At 40.3% G+C, this 23,617-nt stretch overlaps 2 protein-coding genes across 2 annotated transcripts in view; one reads left to right on the plus strand and one right to left on the minus strand.

The window, feature by feature from the left end:
* Positions 1–383, plus strand: part of LOC140729027 (soluble lamin-associated protein of 75 kDa-like) — a 111,675-nt gene extending 111,292 nt beyond the window's left edge. The window contains exon 15 of the transcript XR_012099235.1: positions 135–383. The gene's annotated coding sequence lies outside the window, so the exon portion shown is untranslated. The remainder of the gene's footprint in view (positions 1–134) is intronic.
* nsa2 (NSA2 ribosome biogenesis homolog (S. cerevisiae)) lies at positions 377–23,536 on the minus strand. The gene is made up of 7 exons (XM_073048296.1): positions 23,378–23,536; positions 16,992–17,179; positions 13,674–13,824; positions 10,628–10,807; positions 9,368–9,479; positions 1,543–1,623; positions 377–602 (listed from the first exon to the last, which is right to left on the minus strand). Exons 1-7 carry the CDS (start codon positions 23,378–23,380, stop codon positions 535–537), a joined length of 783 nt encoding a protein of 260 aa, XP_072904397.1. The 5' UTR covers positions 23,381–23,536; the 3' UTR covers positions 377–534.
* Between the last annotated feature and the right edge of the window lie 81 nt (positions 23,537–23,617).

Here is a 23,617-nt window from a genome sequence, read left to right on the forward strand (position 1 = left end):
GGCTTGTAACAAATAAAATGCTTTAGAAATTGAATCACATAGGAGAACAGCTGAAAATGACTGGCCAATTTGTTTTTTTTCATGATATGTTTCTCAATAGGACATTGACTAAAAACTGTGTAGTTTTTTTCCAGATGATGCCATGGGAACAGGCAATTCAATTTAAAATCTCACCAGATAGACATCACAGACATCAGCAATGTTACAATCCTCAACTATACTGAATTTGGATCCTGAAATATGCAGTTTTCCTGTTAATAATTTCAGAAGCCTGCTAAACTCATCAATACTGGGACGATGTCAGCCTGTTCTGTTTATTCTCCATTAATCTTTATTAAAGAAGATTCAAAGGATGGGAAAAAAAACAAAGACAAGATTTATTGAAATGCTGCTTTATTTTTCCCTGGATTGTTCAAAGAACAAATATAGTTAATTTTGTTTTGAATGGTTTGGTGTTCAAAACAGTACTTTTGCAACCAGACTTGAATAATTAAGTCTGTTTAACGTCCATGCCACGGTCTATAAGATGATAATTTAAACGAGAAGAACAGCATTAATGCAGCCATCATTTTCAGGATTATTTGTTACTTGTGCATATTTACCTGAAGGGAAAGGAGAAAACAGTCAGTCAACTTGTGTACACACTTTCTTAAACATAGTACATCATAAATTATTCAGTTTACAAAAATCCTTTTTAAGGAGCTGTCTGAGTAATTTTACATTTACCGTAAAATTATAAAATGTGGTCCACATTTCCTCAGTCTTAAAGACCCTTGTATGCACATCCATTAAGTTAATCTGGAAATATTGTATTGAGTTTCAATAATAATTCCCCATTACTTTACATGAGCAATGGTTTCAGTGTATATTCTATGATATACTGGTTGTTCATGTTACTAAAGCTTTAGCAATAGAGAATCTGGAAGTTAGAAAAAGCATATGCAAAACTACCAGATATAATGCTGCACACTTGGGTTCAATGCATAACAAATCTTTATAAAACACCACCCTAAGTGTGTAACATATTAGATATAAAGGTAGTACAAAATCTGCTGCAATATTATATAATATATACTTAAGAGGATGTATTAGCATAGATCTACTCCCATGAGAAACCTAAAATTAATGTTAGAAAAGTTGCAGGCACAGACAAAATGGATGGACAAACCATAGGTGAGAACTATGCAAGGTCAATGAAGTATATTTCCTTTACTCAATCTGCCTTTATTTTTTCTATATAATTTGAAATTATTTGGCAAAACGGAGAAGGGAGAACACAATTATGAGTGTACATACACAAATTTACTTTGAAAACTCAACAAAGCAGATGGAAATCCATGAGACTTAATAACAGTCTAAATTGAAAATTATTTGCTTCAAAATATTGCCTGGTAAGGATTAAATTTATCTACTTAGGCCACTTGCAAGTATACCACTGATAATTAAATTTGGACTATTACAATTTATTAGTGATTAGTGGGCTCCAAAAAAAAAAATCACCACAAATCTAAGGTTCCAGTGAAAAACAGATGTGTGACTCACCCCAGACAACTTTTCCACCTTGTGTGACTAAGCCAAGTTCACTTACGTTCACTTCAATGACAGTTCCTTTAGTAATAACACCTACAAAGTAGTACATATTGACTTAGTGCTTGAAGACAGACTTTACAAAGTAAACTACAGATATTATCAGTGCACATTGTATTCGGATTCTAAACACGAGGAAGGACTTTCCAAGAATAAAGATTATGTCTTCACCCTGTAATTTGTGAAGGCGAAGCTAAAGGCAGATGTATTTCAGTGGAGTGAAGTGTTGGGTCAGCACAACACTTTATAGTATAGGTGACCTGGGTTTAATTCCTGCGTCCGCCTGTAAAGAGTTTGTACGTTCTCCCCATGAACAAGTGGATTTCCTCTGGATGCTCCAGTTTCCTCCCAAAGTTCAAGGACTGACAGGTTAAGTGGTCATTGTTAAGAAAGAGAGCTGGCCAAAGTTTGGAGAGAGGGGATGGGCAGGGTGAGAGAATATGTTAGAGTGTTTAGTAGAGGATAGAGCAGGGATATAAAAGTACTATTCTGAAGTTAAAATAAAACAATGACACGTACCTGACTAGCTCCTTAACTGCACTCCCAAGATAGGCAGTAATTTTAAATTAATAGGGAAAAGGAATTCACAACTTACTTTATTTAACAGCTGAATAATTTAAAACTGAATAAAGCATAATACACAAGTTATACAATACAGATCCCGTCACATTCTTTCTCTTCCAGCCCTTTACTTTTTCCACCCATTCCTTCTCATCTCAACATCCCACCCCCACTCACTTGGCGTCAGCTATAACCTCGTTTGCTCTCCTTCTCTCCACCACCTTATTCTGGTGTCCACCCCTTCCTTTGCAGTTCTGATGAAGGGTCTCGGCCCAAGGTGTCAACTGCCTGACCTGCTGAGTTCCTCCAGCATTTTGGGTTAAGGAACTTTAGACCGTAAGATATAGGAGCACAAGTAGCTCATTTGGCCTATCAAATCTGCTCCACCATTCAATCATGGGCTGATCCAATTCTTCCAGTCATCCCCACTCCCCTGCCTTCTCCCCATAACCTTTGGTGCCATGTCCAATCAAGAACCTATCTACCACTGCCTAAATGCACCCAATGACTGGCCTCCACAGCTGCTCCTGGCAACAAATTCCATAGATTTACCACCCCCTGACTAAAGTAATTTCTCTGCACTTCTGTTCTAAATGGATGTCCTTCAATCCTGAAGTTGTGTCCTCTTGTCCTAGACTCCCCTACTATAGGAAATAACTTTGCCATATCTAATCTGTTCAGGCCTTTTAACATTCAAAATGTTTCTATGAGATCCCCCCTCATTCTTCTGAACTCCAGGGAATACAGCCCAACAGCTGCTAGACATTCCTCATACAGTAACCCTTTCATTCCTGGAATCATTCTCGTGAACCTTCTCTGAACCCTCTTCAAAGTCAGTATATCCTTTCTAAAATAAGGAACCCAAAACTGCACACAATACTCTGTGTGGTCTCCAGAGCCTCAACATCACATCTCTGCTCTTATATTTTATACCTCTAGACATGAATGCCAACATTGCATTTGCCTTCTTCACCAACGACTCAACCTGGAGATTAACCTGCAGGACATCCTGCGCAAGGACTCCTAAATCCCTTTGCATCTCTGCATTTTGAATTCTTTCCCAATCTAAATAATAGTCTGCCTATTTATTTCTTCCACCAAAGTACATGACCATACACTTTCCAACACTGTATTTCATTTGCCACTTCTTTTGCCCATTCCCCTAAACTATCTGAGTCTCTCTGCTTCCTCAACACGATCTGCTCCTCCACCTATCTTTGTATCAATGGAAAATTCAGCCACAAATCCATTAATCCCATAGTCCAAATCATTGACATACATCATAAAAAGCAGCAGTCCCAACACCAACCCCTGTGGAACTTCACTGGTAACCAGCAGCCAGCCAGAATAGGATCCCTTTATTCCCACTCTCTGTTTTCTGTCGACCAGCCAATGCTCCACCTATGCTAATAACTTCCCTGTAATCCCATAGGCTCTTATCTTGCTAAGCAGCGTCATGTATGGTACCTTGTCAAAAGCCTTCTGAAAATCTAAGTACACCACATCTACTGCATCTCCTTGGTCTACCCTACTCGTAATTTCCTCAAAAAACCTGGATTCAGAATTCTGTACAGTTGTTCAAACTGCGTGTTTAAAGACGCATCATGTTTAAAGATAGGTCCACCTGAATTGTTTGTTATTTTAGACAGTGGAATAGATAAGGTTATTGACAGAATATGATGTAAAGAAAAGTAGCACATCACAAAATCTTGTATCCTTTGTTGATGAAGGAAGCAATGGTTGGGATTGCTGTGGCACTGGGCATACTCTTCCTCAGACATAGCTGGATGTGGCAAGGATCACAAGACTAAGGAATTACAAGTGTTCAAAGAATTTTTTTAAAGAATTGGTAATTTTTAAAAATTTAAGAAATTAAAAGATAAACCCATCAAATACAGGTTAGAAGTTAACCACAGTGCTATCAGTATACAGAATTAAATAAAATCTGTTAGACAAATAAAGGTCAATGGATCTGATCTAATGCCATTACAGAATCATTAGTCTGATGACCAGGTATGGTAATTATAATTAGATATTCCAGGGTACTTAATATTTTAGGCAAAAAAAAGACAAAGTAGCCCAGTAATGAAGGATGGTATAAGGTCATTTGAGGAGTGATCCTGGAAAAAAAACAACAAAAGGCATAATTGAAAATGAAATAAAATATAAAAGATAAAATAATTTTGTGACTCGGGTGTGGGGTAATTTCATTCACTGGTGAAGCTTGATCAAAGGCATAAGAAAAACTTACTAGTGGCTAAAGAATGCATAACAATTATATTGATATAATCAAAAGTAGTAATCAAAGCTGATCAGAATCAAAGTCTGCAGACTTCAGGCATGAATCAAATTAGAGAAATGGGCTGGTCGTGAATTACAAGACAGTTTTAAGCAGTAAGTCCATACTGAGAAATCCTTAAGAGGAAAATGATCATAACATAAAATTTTACATTCAATTTGAGCAGTATACAATTCAGTCACAAAAATAGAATCCTCAAAAAAGACAATTACAAATATTCCAAGGTTGAATTACCAAGAAAAATATGTAAAGTCAGATTACGATATATGCTTATATATAATAATCACATTAATATAGAGAAATATCTAATAATTCTTAAATTATTTTGCATTGAAAATAAATATTTCATGACAAAAATTCTGTTGCAAAATATATTAATAAAATATTACACTATCAGAGAATTATAACCAGAAGAACAAGGACGAGGAAGCAGCAACAGTTGAAGAACTAGTAAGAAATAAACTGGGTGCCTCGGCACTGTGACTTGCCGTCCAGTAGTTCATATCCAAGAGTGATTAGGCTGGTGTTTATGTCTTTGTTTTTTTTAGAAAAAAAAGAAATAAGCCAAAACAGAAATTCTACAGAACTCAGCCTGCCAAGTAGCAGCTGTGGAAATAGAAACAAGTCCATGTTTTGGGCCAATGACCCTTCTTCAGAACGGAATGAAATTTTTAAAAGCTTTTATAACTAAAAAGGAATACAGGAGAAAGAATAAATTTGAAACCCTTACGAGATAGTCAGTTTAAAACTAAAAGTGGAATTAAAAAGTGATGAAGTATAACAAATGTTTTAAATTCCTCTTCACTGGTATAAATTACAAAAAATGTTTAACCAAATGACTGTGAGGAATTTAATTGTTAGTAAAGCACTCGGGAAATTAAAGATTCAGAATCAGGTTTACTATCACCGGCATGTGACACGAAATTTGTTAACCTAGCAGCAGCAGTCAATGCAATACATAATCTAGCAGAGAAAAAAATAATAAACAAGTAAATCAATAACATATACAGGTGACCCCGCTTTACAGAAGTTCGCTTTACACCGCTTTGCTTTTACAAAACACTTACATTAATACCTGTTTTCGCTAACCAAAATAAATCCAGAGGATTTTCGCTTTTACAAAAAAGGGCGCCCACTTTAAACTTATGTTTACCCTGTAAAAGACCGTGAAGTCTTGCGCGGTCAGGTGTGTGCGCATGTGTGTACATGCCAATTTTTTTCTACAAATTGGTTTTGGCTAAATTTTCCTGAGAAGTGAAACTACACTGTACATACATTATTTCTACTTTATATAGGCTATGTATTTATCATATCATTCCTGCTTTGCTATATGTTATTGATATTTTCAGTTTTATGTGCTTTTTGGTATGACTTGGTAGGTTAATTTTTTGGGTCTGGGAACGCTCAAAAATTTTTCCCATATAAATTAATGGTAATTGCTTCTTCGCTTTACGACACTTTGGCTTACGAAAGGTTTCATAAGAACACTCTACTTTTGGACAGCGGGGGAAAACCAGTATTGAATAGTTTTTAAAAAATGTGCAAAAACAGAAATACTGTATATTAGAAAAATGAGGTAGTGTCCAAAGCTTCAATGTTAATTTAGGAATCGGATGGCAGAGGGGAAGAAGCTGTTCCTGAATCACCGTGTGCATGCCTTTAGGCTTTTGTATCTTATACCTGACAGTAACAGTGCGAAAAGGGCATGCCCTGGGTGCTGGAGGTCCTTAATAATGGACGCTGCCTTTCTGAGACACCGCCCCCTAAAGATGTCCTGGGTACTTTGTAGGCTAGTACCCAAGATGGAGCTGACTAGATATACAACCTTGGGCAGCTTCTTTCAGTTCTGTGCAGTAGCCCTTCCTACCAGACAGTGATGCAGCCTGTCAGAATGCTCTCCACGGTACAACTATAGAAGTTTTTGTGTGTATTTGTTCACATGCCTAAACTCTTCAAACTCTCAATAAAATATAACCACTGTCTTGCCTTCTTTATAACATTGTTGGGACTAGGTTAGATCCTCAGAGATCTTGACACCGAGGAACTTGAAGCTGCTCACTCTCTCCACTTCTGATCCCTCTATGAGGATTGGTATGTGCTCCTTCGTCTTACCCTTCCTGAAGTCCACAATAAGCTCTTTTGTCTTATTGATGTTGCATGCCAGGTTGTTGCTGCAGCACCATTCCACTAGTTGGCATATCTCACTCCTGTACACTCTCTTGTCACCACCTGAAATTCTACCAACAATTGTCAGCAAATTTATAGATGGTATTTGAGCTAAGCCTAGCCACAGTCATGTGTATACACAGAGTAGAGCAGTGGGTTAAGCACGCATCCCTGAGGTGCGCCAGTGTTAATCGTCAGCGAGGCAGATATGTTATCACCAATCCACACAGATTGTGGTCTTCTGGTCGAGGATCCAATTGCAGAGGGAGGTAAAGAGGCTCAAGTTCTGCAACTTCTCAATCAGGATTGTGGGAATGATGGTATTAAATGCTGAGCTAATAGTCAATGAACAGCATCCTGACATAGGTGTTTGTGTTGTCTAGGTGGTCTAAAGCCGTGTGGAGAGCCATTGACATTGTGTCTGCCATTGACCTATTTTGGCGATAGGAAAATTGCAATGGGTTCAGGTCCTTGCTGAGGCAGGAGTTCAGTCTAGTCATAACCAACCTCTCAAAGCATTTCATCACTGTCGATGTGAGTGCTACCAGGCGATAGTCATTAAGGCAGCTCACATTATTCTTCTTAGGCACTAGTATGATTGTTGCCTTTTTGAAGCAAGTAGGAACTTCTGCCCGTAGCTGTGAGACATTGAAAATGTCCTTGAATACTCCCGCTAGTTGGTTGGCATGGGTTTTCAGAGCCTTACCAGGTACTCCATCGGGACCTTATGCCTTTTGAGGGTTCACTCTTTAGACAGTCTAACATCGGCCTCTGAGATGGAGATCACAGGATCCTCAGATGCAGCAGGGATCTTCACAGCTGTAGTTGTGATCTCCCTTTCAAAGCCTGCATAGAAGGCGTTGAGTTCGTCTGGTAGTGAAGCATCGCTGGCATTCATACTATTGGGTTTCGCTTTGTAGGAAGTAATGTCTTGCAGACCCTGCCAGAGTTGCAGTGCATCTGCTATCGCCTCCAACCTTGTTCGAAATTGTCTCTTCGCCCATGAAATAGCCCTCCACAAATCATACCTGGTTTTCTGGTACAGGCCTGGATTGCCAGACTTGAATACCACAGATCTAGCCTTCAGCAGATGACACCCCTCCTGGTTCATCCATGGCTTTTGGTTTGGGGATGTACAGTAAGATTTTGTAGGCACGCACTCATCCACACAGGCTTTAATGAAGTGGGTAACAAGCGCAGTATACTCATCCAGATTCAAAGATGAATCCTTGAATGCAGTCTAGTCCACTGATTAAAAGCAGTTCTGTAAGCGCACCTGTGCTTCCTTTGTCCAAACCTTCTTGATCCTCACTGCTGGTGCTGCAGTCTTCAGTCTCTGCCTATACTCAGGGAGTAGAAGTACAGCTAGGTGATCAGACTTCCCGAAGTGAGGATGTGGAATAGCACGGTAGGCATTCTTGATGGTGGTGTAATGGTCCAATGTGTTGTTTCCTCTGGTACTGCAACTGACCTGTTGATGGTAATTGCTTAGTGATTTGTTCAGATTGGCCTGGTTAAAATCTCCCAAAACGATGGTGAAGGCATTAGGGTGCGCTGTTTTGTGCGCGTTGATCCCATTGCTCAGCTCATCTAATGCCTGCTTGACATTGGCCTGAGGTGGAATGTAAACTGCTACCAGAATGAACCCAGAGAACTCCCGTGGTAGGTAAAAAGAACAACACTTTACTGTTAGATATTCCAGGTCTGGTGAGCAGAATCAGGACAGCACTGATCTATTTGTGCACCAAGAAAAGTTGATCATAAGGCATACTCCTCCAGCTTTGCTTTTGAGAAACTCTATAGATCTATCCTGATGGTGTATAGTAAACCCATTGATCTGAATCGCTGCATCTGGTACGGAAGGGATAAAATGTCAACAAACGTCTTCGACCTTACTGTCTGCACTCCAGGTATAGAAAAAATTATTAAAATAAAAATATTTATTTATGAAAATACTGGCTACATTGAGAATCCATAAATTATTGCGGTCTGAAAGAGAGCAAATTGTAATACTGAAATCGAAAAAAGGGATCAGTTAATCTGACATCAATAATTAGCAAAATGCTGGAGTAGGTAGCATTTTGCCAATTGGTATAGTGTATAGTGTTGATGAAAAAAAAATTACGAAGAAACATGCAACAGAAATCACATTTCACAAATTCAACTGAGCTCTTGGGAAGACTAATCTAAAATCTAGCACTCATGGAATTGGAGGGTTATGAATCATTAAAATTCTCTGCCCAAAGGTGTTGCGGATATTCAGGTATTGAGTACACACAAGATCAGTTGATGCTACGAGAACAAGAATATGGGGAACGGTCAAAAAATATGGCCTGTGTTTCAGAATCAACCCATTATTGTTTGTTTCTTACTGACAATATGGATACCATGCAATCATCTTTCAAAAATTATTTCAATTGGTACCACTTTTGTATCAGAAGTGAATTCATATATTGATTGTGGAATTTACAAATAAACCTTTTAAAATGGATACTGGAGTCAATTAAAATCAAAATCATAACAATGCTCACAGGCTATTAACCTATAACAAAACAATTTAAAATATTGAAAAAGAACATGTTTACATTAGACTTAAATCTTTACATAGGACACACAAGTTACTGAATTGCAGACTTCTCTGATTTTAAAACTGACGAACTGGAAACAAGTTTAGAGGGACACAATATAAAAAACATTATTTGTATTACAGTTGTCTATGGGACAGAGTTTATACATTTCCATTTGATGGCTTACCTAATGTTGTATATAACGGTGAAGATGGGTTCTTCTTGACACCAAGTATAGGCAAACAAAAGGTGGCCTTCAGCTCTGGATGTGTAACATGTGCCTTCTTAAAACGTAAACCCTAAAGAAAAAATAATTTTTCACTCTCTTACAGAGCCACATTTAAATTGTAATATAGAACATTCAACAGAACAGCACAGGAACAAGCCTTTTGGCCTAAAATACTGTGCTAAGTAATCAAAATTAAACTAATCCCTTTGCTTACCTAACATCCATATCCCAATATTTACAGCACATTCATGTGCTTGTCTCTGAGCCTCTTGAATGCCCCTATCATGTTTACCCCACCACACCTCTACCATATTTGTCCATGTCTCTCTAACCTTTCCCCATTCTGTGCAAGTGCCTTTTAAATGTTATTTCTATTGTACCTGCCTTAACTGCACCCTCCACCAGCTTGATCCAAACATGCATCATCCTCTGTGTAAACATGTTGCCCCTCAGACCCTTTAAAAGCTTTCCCCTCAAAGCTATACCTTCTGGCTTTTGATTCCCTTTCCTTTGGAAGATTGTGTTTTCGCTCTTTTGCCACTCATGATTTTATACACTTCTATAAGGTCACCCCTCAGTTTCCTATGCTCCAATGGTTAACCTGCCCAACCTCTCCTGATAACTCAAACCCTCAAGTCCTGGCAATATTCTTGTAAATCTTCTTTACACTCCTTCCAGCTTAACAAAGAAAGCCCTTCCTATCATAGGGTAACCAAAAGTGTACACAATACTCTAGTTCTGGCCTATTGACAAATTCCAGCATCACATTTTAAATCATTAATGAAAGGATCAAGGGGTAGTGAAGCTGAAAAATTCTGGAACTCACTGCCGAGAAGGTGCTTTGGAGAAACCCTTGTCACATTTTAGTGGATGCTTACTGGATCAAAAAATAGTGCTGAAAGGTAGGATTAAACTGATTAATTCTTTCTTGACTGGCTTTTAGAATTACTTTTGCTGTCTTTGTAGGTTCATGTACCAGTAGGTGCACTTCTTCAACTGTCCTGGAATCCGAAACAAAATTGATTTATTTCCTTTTCTACCTAGGGTATCATTCTTCACTATCCTTAGCTCTTTGTAGTTTTAATGTTCATTCCAACCAACCTTTTAACTGAAGCTAATTTTACAATTTGTACAAATTGAAAATACACAGCTTCCATGAATACTTAAGGAGTCTTACAGCCCACCTTTGCTTCTGGTTCCTATGTTTGATTAACTCACCATAGGTCTGATGAATCGTTCATACTTGGGTGGTTTCCGAGTGAATCCATCTCCAACAAAACAGACTTTAGTAACCATTCTCTTCCAAGCTTTCTTCCTCCTTTTACCAGTGCGAATAACTTTAAGAACTTCAGTTTCACCTTGTGCACGGACTTTTGGTAAAGGTACTTCCCATTTGCCCTATCAAGGAATAATTTACATAATGTAACATGTTAAAAACTTGTTTCATTGTTATGACAGAATGAAATGTAATCATATTTCACTATGTAATCATAATCAAATGTAATAAAGATTTCATTCAATTACAATCTTTAACAATTGTCTGGACAGGTAAATAGAATGGAAATGGCTGAGGGATATGGGTCCCAATGTGGGTGAATAGGATTAACAGACAAGCATCATGGCTGGCATAGACAGGTAGGCCAAAAGGGACCATTTGTATAATTCTATGATCCAGAACAGATTTAGTGACATGAGTAAGCACATTCACAAACAGGTGGGCACAATAGAACATAGAATAGTACAGCACATTACCGGCCCTTCGACCCACAATGTTGTGCCGACCCTCAAACCCTGCCTCCCATATAACCCCCCACCTTAAATTCCTCCATATACCTGTCTAGTAGTCTCTTAAACTTCACTAGTGTATCTGCCTCCACCACTGACTCAGGCAGTGCATTCCACGCACCAACCACTCTCTGAGTGAAAAACCTTCCTCTAATATCCCCCTTGAACTTCCCTCCCCTTACCTTAAAGCCATGTCCTCTTGTACTGAGCACTGGTGCCCTGGGGAAGAGGTGCTGAAGGTCCACTCTATCTATTCCTCTTAATATCTTGTACACCTCTGTCATGTCTCCTCTCATCCTCCTTCTCTCCAAAGAGTAAAGCCCTAGCTCCCTTAATCTCTGATCATAATCCATACTCTCTGAACCAGGCAGCATCCTGGTAAATCTCCTCTGTACTGAGCACTGGTGCCCTGGGGAAGAGGTGCTGAAGGTCCACTCTATCTATTCCTCTTAATATCTTGTACACCTCTGTCATGTCTCCTCTCATCCTCCTTCTCTCCAAAGAGTAAAGCCCTAGCTCCCTTAATCTCTGATCATAATCCATACTCTCTGAACCAGGCAGCATCCTGGTAAATCTCCTCTGTACCCTTTCCAATGCTTCCACATCCTTCCTATAGTGAGGTGACCAGAACTGGACACAGTACTCCCAAGTGTGGCCTAACCAGAGTTTTATAGAGCTGCATCATTACATTGCGTCTCTTAAATTCTATCCCTCGACTTATGAAAGCTAATACCCCATAAGCTTTCTTAACTACCCTATCACCTGTGAGGCAACTTTCAGGGATCTGTGGACATGTACCCCCAGATCCCTCTGCTCCTCCACACTACCAAGTATCCTGCCATTTAGTTTGTACTCTGCCTTGGAGTTTGTCCTTCCAAAGTGTACCTCCTCACACTTCTCCAGGTTGAACTCCATCTGCCACTTCTCAGCCCACTTCTGCATCCTTTCAATGTCTCTCTGCAATCTTCGACAATCCTCTACACTATCTACACCACCATGACCTTTGTGTCATCTGCAAACTTGCCAACCCACCCTTCTACCCCCACATCCAGGTCGTTAATTAAAATCACAAAAAGTAGAGGTCCCAGAACAGATCCTTGTGGGACACCACTAGTCACAACCCTCCAATCTGAATGTACTCCCTCCACCATGACCCTCTGCCTTCTGTAGGCAAGCCAATTCTGAATCCACCTGGCCAAACTTCCCTGGATCCCATGCCTTCTGACTTTCTGAATAAGCCTACCGTGTGGAACCTTGTCAAATGTCTTACCAAAATCCAGGTAGATCACATCCACTGCACTACCCTCATCTATATGCCTGGCCACCTCCTCAAAGAACTCTATCAGGCTTGTTAGACACGATCTGCCCTTCACAAAGCCATGCTGACTGTCCCTGATCAGACCATGATTCTCTATATGCCCATAGATCCTACCTCTAAGAATCTTTTCCAACAGCTTTCCCACCACAGATGTAAGGCTCACTGGTCTATAATTACCCGGACTATACCTACTACCTTTTTTGAACAAGGGGACAACATTCGCCTCCCTCCAATCCTCCAGTACCATTCCCGTGGATAATGAGGACATAAAGATCCTAGCCAGAGGCTCAGCAATCTCTTCCCTTGCCTCATGGAGATGCCTGGAGAATATTCCATCAGGCCCCGGAGACTTATCCATCCTAATGTATTTTAACAACTCCAACACCTCCTCTCCCTTAATATCAACGTGCTCCAGAACTTCAACCTCACTCATATTGTCCTCACCGTCATCAAGTTCCCTCTCATTGGTGAATACCGAAGAGAAGTATTCATTGAGGACCTCGCTTACTTCCAAAGCCTCCAGGCACATCTTCCCACTTTTATCTCTAATCGGTCCTACCTTCACTCCTGTCATCCTTTTGTTCTTCACATGATTGAAGAATGCCTTGGAGTTTTCCTTTACCCTACTCGCCAAGGCCTTCTCATGCCCCCTTCTTGCTCTTCTCAGCCCCTTCTTAAGCTCCTTTCTTGCTACCCTATATTCCTCAATAAACCCATCTGATCCTTGCTTCCTAAACCTCATGTATGCTGCCTTCTTCCACCTGACTAGATTTTCCACCTCACTTGTCACCCATGGTTCCTTCACCCTACCATACTTTATCTTCCTCACCGGAACAAATTTATCCCTAACATCCTGCAAGAGATTGTTAAACATCGACCACATGTCCATAGTACATTTCCCTGCAAAAACATCATCCCAATTCACACCTGCAAGTTCTAGCCTTATAGCCTCATAATTTGCCCTTCCCCAATTAAAAATTTTCCTGTCCTCTCTGATTCTATCCTTTTCCCTGATAATGCCAAAGGCCAGGGAGCGGTGATCACAATAACAAAAGACTGAAATGTTGTCATTCAGATATTCAGTTATTTTACACGTAATCAGTGACAATTTTCCACATATTTAAGGATCTGTGTCAAAGATACAGAACAGCCTTCACTCACAGCTTTCTCTTTTCTTTTCTGTTTGATCATATTGGACAAGACTTTAGCACGCGATTGTCCTTCTCTGTCGAGCAGATAAGCTGGTACAGCCCCCTTTGGTGTTTTCTCATCATCCTTCTGTTTCGTTTTTCTCTGTTCATGCATTTTAATGCTGCAGATATAAAATACATGTTTAAAATGAAACACACTGCATTAAAAAAAACATTTCTTGGCAAAGGCTTTCCCTTGCCAAAGACCAATGTGAGTTTCATGAGAAAAACACTTATATGGCCTCAAGGTGCCAAAAAATGTTGAGGAGAATCTTTCCTCAACAATAACAAAAAAAAGACAACATGGTTGTAATGTTATATCAATACACAATAATGCTTTCCTACTAAGTACCAGAGAAGTCTAACAGAAACATTAGGCAATTCTCAACTAAGAGACCGTGCATCGAATTTAACCTATTTGTCTCATCTAGCTGAGTATGGCAGCATAGTGACACAGAAGGTTGAGTTGCTAACTCACATCTGGGTTTAATCCTGATCTCCAGCGTTCCCATGTGGAGCTTGCATGTTCTCTTCGAGAGCATACAAGATCCTCCAGGTTATCTGGTTTCCCTTAAATTCCAAAAATATGCTATTTGAAAGGTTAGTTGGCTACTGTAAAGTACCCCTAGTGACAGTGTGTAATAGAAGAATCATGACAGAAAATAGATTATAGAGAAGTAGGGGAATTGAGTTGCTCCAAAGACTCAATGACTTCTTTTTATTTAAAACAAACAAGAAAATAAACTATGTACATGAATATTAACACAACAAACATGCCATTTTCCTATGGGGGTCTTTGATAATAGATGCTATGTTTCTGAGGCAAAGCTAGTCTCTCACCTCAAGCAAAAAGCATCAGCAGCTTGCTGTTAAAAAAAGCTTTCATGCCAATTATTTTTACACTTCCCTTGCAGAACTAGTTTCTTTCCTATTTGATTACAGAGATGAAAATCCAGTAAAATTCATATTTTGCTCACAAGTTTAGTTACAAGAATAAATTTAAAGGTTTTGAATCACTTCTAAGTTAGAAGGACAAGATACATCAAATACAGCAGTGTAAAATCTTAAGAGAATATTATCAGGGTAATAAAGCTTGCTATTTGCATCTGGGAGAGTCCAGTACCAGAGGGCATGGTTTGAGAATAAGGGGTAGGTCTTTTAGGACAGATTTAAGGAAAAACTTCTTCTCCCAGAGAGTTGTGGGGGTCTGGAATGCACTGCCTCGGAAGGTAGTGGAGGCCAATTCTCTAGATGCTTTCAAGAAGGAGCTAGATAGGTATCTTATGGATAGGGGAATAAGGGATATGGGGACAAGGCAGGAACCGGGTATTGATAGTAGATGATCAGCCATGATCTCAGAATGGCGGTGCAGGCTCGAAGGGCCGAATGGTCTACTTCTGCACCTATTGTCTATTAAAGAAAACATCCTTCTAAAATTATATTTTTGTAAAATGAAGAGAAATGTTTACCATTATTATATTTTTATGATATTTTCTCTAATAACTGATTTACCCAATTACTAAGGAGACTCAGCCCAATATCTCATGAACACATCCCTCTCCCCCAGTGGTAATATGTATACAGGAGGTGCTGCCTCAGAAATGTAGCATCCATCATCAAGGACCACCATCATCCCAGGCCATGCTATCTTCTCAGAACTATCATTGGGCAAGAAGTACAGAAGCCTGAAGTCCCACACCATCAGGTTAAAAAAACAGCTATTTCCCTTCAAACGCTCAGTTCTTAACCCAACCCGCACAACATTAATCATTACCTGAGCATATTAACGCTGTAACTGCTTATAACCATATAACAATTACAGCACGGAAACAGGCCATCTCGGCCCTTCTAGTCCATGCCGAATGCTTACTCTCACCTAGTCCCACTGACCCGCACTCAGCCCATAACCCTCCATTCCTTTCCCGTTCATATACCTATCCAATTTTACTTTAAATGACAATACCGAACCTGCCTCTACCACTTCTACTGAAAGCTCGTTCCACACAGCTACCACTCTGAGTAAAGAAATTCCCCCTCGTGTTATCCCTAAACTTTTGCCCCCTCTCAACTCATGTCCTCTTGTTTGAATCTCCCCCACTCTCAATGGAAAAAGCCTATCCACGTCTATCCCCCTCATAATTTTAAATACCTCTATCAAGTCCCCCCTCAACCTTCTACACTCCAAAGAATAAAGACCTAACTTTTTCAACCTTTCCCTGTAACTTAGGTGCTGAAACCCAGGTAACATTCTAGTAAATCTTCTCTGTACTCTCTCTATTTTGTTGACATCTTTCCTATAATTCAGTGACAAGAACTGTACACAATACTCCAAATTCGACCTCACCAATGCCTTGTACAATTTTAACATTACATCCCAACTCCTATACTCAATGCTCTGATTTATAAAGGCCAGCATACCAAAAGCTTTCTTCACCACCTTATCCACATGAGATTCCACCTTCAGGAACTATGCACCATTATTCCTAGATCACTCTGTTCTACTGCAATCTTCAATGCCCTACCATTTATCATGTATGTCCTATTTGGATTATTCCTACCAAAATGTAGCACCTCACACTTATCAGCATTAAACTCCATCTGCCATCTTTCAGCCCACTCTTCTAACTGGGCTAAATCTCTCTGCAAGCTCTGAAAACCTACTTCATTATCCACAACGCCACCTACCTTAGTATCATCTGCATACTTACTAATCCAATTTACCACCCCATCATCCAGATCATTAATGTATATGACAAACAGCATTGGACCCAGTACAGATCCCTGAGGCACACCACTAGTCACCGGCCTCCAACCTGACAAACAGTTATCCACCACTACTCTCTGGCATCTCCCATCCAGCCACTGTTGAATCCATTTTACTACTTCAATATTAATACCCAATGATTGAACCTTCCTAACTAACCTTCCATGTGGAACCTTGTCAAAGGCCTTACTGAAGTCCATATAGACAACATCCACTGCTTTACCCTCGTCAACTTTCCTCGTAACATCTTCAAAAAATTCAATAAGATTTGTCAGACATGACCTTCCGCGCACAACACAATGCTTCTCAACACAAAAGACTGTGTATTTTTCAGTCTGAATTATATTCATCCAGTATTTCTTCTGAATGGTGTGCCTCTAATGCAATTGCACCTGTAATGTTGCTGCAAGTTTTTCATTGCACCTCTGCATTCAGGTTCTTGAGTACCTGACAGTAAACTTGATTTGGACATATATAAAATGTGAATTATACGATGTTTATCAAAATGCAGTTCATAACACTCACGTTTTCTTCATCTGTATTTTTTCTGAATGACGTTGTTTGTGGTACAGTTTGGCCTTCAGACCAATCATCTTTCTGGCTTTGTGTGAGCGATCATGTGGTTCACGGCTTTCCTTCTTCCTTTTTCTCTCATGGTAATCCAAGCGATATCCATAACGCTTACGATGTAATTCGATATACTCGTTCTGTGGCTGTAGTAAACCAAAATAAAAACCAGTTCATGATATATGCTACATCAAATACACCAAGCCCAAGAATTTTGCAGTATTTTCTTTCAGAACTTCAATTTATCCACAGTACTCTAGAAACAGTTGTGGCTCAAAGTAACAATGGTATTTGCCAGACAACAAAACCCTCAAAGTTTTATATTTCTAGGCTCAGTAATCCATTCAACCAGGGGTTCCTAACCTTTTTTATGCCATGGGCCAATACTATTAAGGGTACATGGACTCCAGGTTGGAAACCTCTGTATTAAACTCAAATGAAATAAGTAAATGATCAATTAATTGAGCCATTTAATTCCCTAATTTATTTGCACTATTCTAATTCTGGTTTGTTGATTAATTTTCATTCTAAATGCTCCATACACTCAGCTGCCAAGGCCTTCGCTGGAGTTTCCTTCCTAATTTGGAGAGGTTGCAGAAGGGGTTTACCAGGATAGTGCCTGAATTGGAGGACATGTGTTATAACAAGGGGTTGGACAAACTTCAAAAGCAAACACGAGGAAATCTGCAGATGCTGGAAATTCAAGTAACACACACAAAATGCTGGTGGAACACAGCAGGCCAGGCAGCATCTATAGGGAGAAGCACTGTCAACGTTTCGGGCTGAGGCCCTTTGTCAGGAACTGAAAGGAAAGATAGTAAGAGATTTGAAAGTAGGAGGGGGAGGGGAAAATGCAAAATGATAGGAGAAGACGGGGGGGGGGGGGGGGGGGGGGCGGTGAAACTGAGAGCCGGAAAGGTGATTGGCAAAAAGGATACAGAGCTGGAGAAGGGAAAGGATCATGGGATGGGAGGCCTATGGAGAAAGAAAGAGGGAGGGGAGCACCAGAGGGAGATGGAGAACAGGCAGAGTGATGGGCAGAAAGAAAAAAAAAGGCGGGAAAAACTAAATATATCAGGGATGGGGGTAACAACGGGAGGAGGGGCTCCGTATCCCTTTTGGCACATGAATGCGAGAGAAGTGAAAGAATATGGGCATTGTGCAGGCACAGAGGTTAGTATAGTTAGGCGTTTGATTACCAATTCAAATAGCTTGGCACAATACTGTGGGCCAAATGGCCTGTTCCTGTGCTGTACTGTTCTAGTTAATCAGATTGTTACCTCCCCTTCCTCCATTAACTATTTCTTAAAACCTACTTCTATGGTCAAATGTTTATCACCTACAATAAAAAAATTTCTGACTCAGTATCATATTTTGCTGTGATATTTTTGAGATACATGAACCACAATGAAATGTTGCTATTTTTCTTGGGCTGAGAAAATACTTAATATGTTGCCTGCGAGCCACAGAAAAATTATAAAAGGCTCCGATGTACATCGTTTTGTTTCTCCCACTTAAATTCATATCTAATGATTTTTCTTTAAAAAATTACAATTCAGTTACACTGAAAAAAGATAGTTCTTTTTTAAAAAAAAGACCACTTAAATAGAAAATATTCCCAAGCCCTCATTCTAACATCCACCAAATGTCATGTTTTCGAATCTTCATTAAGCTTCCTTTTGAAAACAATCATTGAATCTACCTCATCTGCTAGATTTGACAACACACTGCAAGCCCTACCCACTGGCTGTGCAAACAAAAAGTTTTCATGTTAAGCAAACATGAGGAAATCTGCAGATGCTGGAAATTCAAGCAACACACACAAAATGCTGGTGGAATGCAGCAGGCCAGGCAGCATCTATAGGGAGAAGCACTGTCGAAGTTTCGGGCCGAGACCCTTCGTCAGGACTAACTGAAAGGAAAGACAGTAAGGGATTTGAAAGTAGGAGGGGGAGGGGAAAATCCGAAATGATAGAAGACCGGAGGGGGTGGGGTGAAGCTGAGAGCCGGAAAGGTGATTGGCAAAAGGGATACAGAGCTGGAGAAGGGAAAGGATCATGGGACAGGTGGCCTAGGGAGAAAGAAAGAGGGAGGGGAGCACCAGAGGGAGATGGAGAACAGGCAGAGTGATGGGCAGAAAGAGAAAAAAAAAGGGCGAAAAAACTAAATATATCAGGGATGGGGTAAGAAGGGGAGGAGGGGCATTAACAGAAGTTAGAGAAGTCAATGTTCATGCCATCAGGTTGGAGGCTACCCAGCCGGTATACAAGGTGTTGTTCCTCCAACCTGAGTGTGGCTTCATCTTGACAGTAGAGGAAGCCATGGATAGACATATCAGAATGGGAATTGGACGTGGAATTAAAATGTGTGGCCACTGGGAGATCCTGCTTTCTCTGGCGGACAGTGCGTAGGTATTCAGCGAAACGGTCTCCCAGTCTGCGTCGGGCCTCATTAATATATAAAAGGCCACACCGGGAGTACCGGACACAGTATACCACACCAGCCGACTCACAGGTGAAGTGTCACCTCACCTGGAAGGACTGTCTGGGGCCCTGAATGGTGGTGAGGAAGGAAGTAAGGGCAGGTGTAGCACTTGTTCCGCTTATAAGGATAGGTGCCAGGAGGGAGATCAGTGGGAAGCGATGGGGGGGGGACGAATGGATAAGGGAGTCGCGTAGGGAGCGATCCCTGCAAAAAGCAGAAAGAGGGGCAGAGGGAAAGATCTGCTTGGTAGTGGGATCCCGTTGGAGGTGGCATGTTATTCTTGACTCTTTGGGAAATCATCCTTTTGTGTTTTATAGTCATAGAGCTGTAGAGCAAAGAAATTAACCATTTGCCCAACCAGCTCCATAAAGGAAACTTTCTTTTTGCTACCAGCACCCTAAACCCCTCTATGCCTTGCCTATCTCAATACCTCATCAATGTAGTCACTGTATCCAATTCCAACACTTCCTACAGCAACAAATTCCAAATATCAACCACTCCCTAGGCAAGTAAATGTACTTCTTGGATCCCTTTAAAACTCCTTTCTCTACCTTCACCTATGCCCTCTTGTTTTTGATACCCCTGTCATGGGAAAGAGATTTTGAACATCTAATCATTACCCAAGGACTCTCAATTTTATATGCTTTATCACATCACCTTCACTCCAGCGAAAGAATGCCCATCCTATCCAATATCTCCCCATCACTAAAGTCCTCCAATCCAGATAACATTCTGGTGAATCTTCTCTGTACTCTCTCCAGCAAAATCACATAGTTCCCTTAGAATGGTGACCAGAAATGCACACAACACCTCAATTGCGGCCTAATAAGCTTTCTTATAAAGTTATAAGATAATGCCTGACCTATGCAGTCAAGATTGCCACATGCCTCCTTCACCAACCTTTCCATCTACAAAGCCAATTTCAGGGTGCCACGCACTTAGACCTCTATCAATATTCTCAAGTGCCTTCTACTTATATCCCTGAAAGTCCCCTAAAATCCTACTTATAATTTGATTTTCCAACCTATTATTGTCATCAGCATACTTAGCAAAAGTATCTTCAGCTAAGTCATTTCTATAAATAGTAAAAGTTGATGTTTCAGCAATAATTACTGTAACACCTCACTCTTTCTATCCTGCTAATCAGAAAGTGATCTACTTAACTATTAACCACCGAAACTTCAATCCACTTTAGACATTACTTCCTAACCACACTTCACTGTCACAGCACCCAATTCATTGTATCTGGAAATACACTGTATTAAACATAAACTAGCTTCCCCACAGCACCCATATGTCTTTAAAGGACTGCAAATACATTGGTCAATTATGATTCTCCTTTCATTAAATCATATTGACTTTGCCAGATTTTTCTAACACTAAACTAACAAAGGCAGCCCTAAGGGGCAGGTTCTGCTTCAATTCAAAACAAAGGGCTACAATGCAGCCACGATGCTGGTATTCAGGTCTTTAAAATGCGACTTGAACATACAAAACAATAAAAAACAGAGCAGTCCAGCACAGAAACAGGATCTTTGGCTCACTATGTTCAACACAACTAATTAAGCTGTTAGTACCTAATTAAGCTAATGTACATATATGGCCCATATCCCTCTACTTTCTGAACATTCACATGTCTATCTAATAGTCTCTTAAATATCTGTCGTCGGCCTGGGAAACACATTCCAGGTACCTATCACACTCTCTCTATATACAAACCACCTTTCCAGAAAAGTTGGGATATTTTCCAAAATGCAATAAAAACAAAAATCTGTGATGTGTTAATTCACGTGAACCTTTATTGAACTGACAAAAGTACAAAGAAAAGATTTTCAATAGTTTTACTGACCAACTTAATTATATTTTGTAAATATACACAAATTTAGAATTTGACGGCTGCAACACACTCAACAAAAGTTGGGACAGAGTTAAAATAAGATTGAAAAGTGCACAGAATATGCAAGTAACACCAGTTTGGAAGACTCAACATTAAGCAGGCTAATTGGTAGCAGGTGAGGTATCGTGACTGGGTATAAAAGTAGCGTCCATCAAAGGCTCAGTCTTTGCAAGCAAAAATTGGTCGTGGCTCACCCCTTTGTGCCAAAATTCGTGAGAGAATTGTTAGTCAGTTCAAAAGGAACATTTCCCAATGCAAGATTGCAGAGAATGTAGGTCTTTCAACATCTACAGTACATAATATTGTGAAAAGATTCAGAGAATTCAGAGACATCTCAGTGCGTAAAGGGCAAGGTCGGAAACCACCGTTGAATGCGCGTGATCTTTGAGCTCTCAGGCGGCACTGCCTAAGAAACCGTCATGCTACTGTGACAATTATAGCCACCTGGGCTCAGGAGTACTTCGGAAAACCATTGTCACTTAACACAGTCGGTCGCTGCATCCAGAAATGCAACTTGAAAATGTATTATGCAAGGAGGAAGCCATACATCAACTCTATGCAGAAACGCCGGCAAGTTCTCTGGGCCCGAGCTCATCTCAGATGGACTGAAAGAATGTGGAACCGTGTGCTGTGGTCAGATGAGTCCACATTTCAGCTAGTCTTCGGAAAAAATGGGCGTCGAGTTCTCCATGCCAAAGATGAAAATGACCATCCTGACTGTTATCAGCAAAAGGTGCAAAAGCCAGCATCTGTGATGGTATGGGGGTGCATCAGTGCCCACGGCATGGGTGAGTTGCATGTATGTGAAGGTACCATTGACTCTGAGGCGTATATTAGGATTTTAGAGAGACAAATGTTGCCATCAAGGCGACGTCTCTTCCCGGGACGTCCATGCTTATTTCAGCAGGACAATGCCAGACCACATTCTGCACGGGCTACAACAGCATGGCTTTGTAGACACAGAGTGCGTGTGCTTGACTGGCCTGTTGCCAGTCCAGATCTATCTCCTATTGAAAATGTATGGCGTATCATGAAGAGGAGAATCAGACAACGGAGACCACGGACTGTTGAGCAGCTGAAGTCTTGTATCAAGCAAGAATGGACAAAATTTCCAATTGCAAATCTACTACAATTAGTATCCTTAGTTCCAAAATGATTAAAAAGTGTTATTAAAAGGAAAGGTGATGTAACAGAATGGTAAACATGCCTCTGTCCCAACTTTTGTTGAGTGTGTTGCAGCCATCAAATTCTAAATTTGTGTATATTTACAAAATACAATTAAGGGTCAGTAAAACTATTAAATCTTTTCTTTGTACTTTTGTCAGTTAAATAAAGGTTCACGTGAATTAACATATCACAGATTTTTGTTTTTATTGCATTTTGGAAAATATCCCAACTTTTCTGGAAATGGGGTTTGTAAATAAACTTGCCCCACACATCTCATTTGACCTCTCCCTCTCTCATCTTAAATATATACAGAAGTGAAAAGGTTGTCTTGCATAATGTTCGTATACATTTAATCATTAAACAGTGCATCCATCACTAAGGACTTTCACCATCCGGGATCTACTCTCCTCCCATTACTACCAACAGGGGAAAATACCGCAACCTGAAGAACGACACCTAACGATACAGAGAAACGCACAGAAAATGCTGGAAAGATTCAGCAGGTCAGGCAACACCTATGGATGTGAATCAATAGTAAACGTCCGGGCCAGGACCCTTCATTCTCAACGATACAGAAACCGTTTCTTTCTCCTCCGAATGGTCCATGAACACTACCTCCATATTTTATCTTGAACAACTTAATTATTTACTAATGTTCTGCCTTCGCACTCTACTACTGAAGTGAGGTTTCGGAGCGAAGAACTGAAGGCCTCAGAGCACCCAGATTGGGGAAAAGCACGGCCCGAACTCTACAGCGCCGCGTGTCCTGACCCAGTTCGCCCTTCATCTTACTCACCATCTTGGCACTGTTGTTCTCACTCTTGGTACACAAAAATAAACGATTAGGCTGTAATTTCCAGCTGTTGTAGTTGCCGGTGGCACAGACGGTCCCCTCACCCGACCAGCATGTTGTTGTAGAGGAAGTCAAGGAGCGTCACACCGGACAAGAGCGGCGACGAACACCAACGAGACGGAATGTCAAAAAATAATAATACGAACAGAGTTGCTTTTAAACACATCTAACAAAAGACTATAG

This window comes from Hemitrygon akajei, chromosome 6 (genome assembly GCF_048418815.1).
Source record: "Hemitrygon akajei chromosome 6, sHemAka1.3, whole genome shotgun sequence".
Classification (NCBI taxonomy): Eukaryota; Metazoa; Chordata; class Chondrichthyes; order Myliobatiformes; family Dasyatidae; genus Hemitrygon; species Hemitrygon akajei.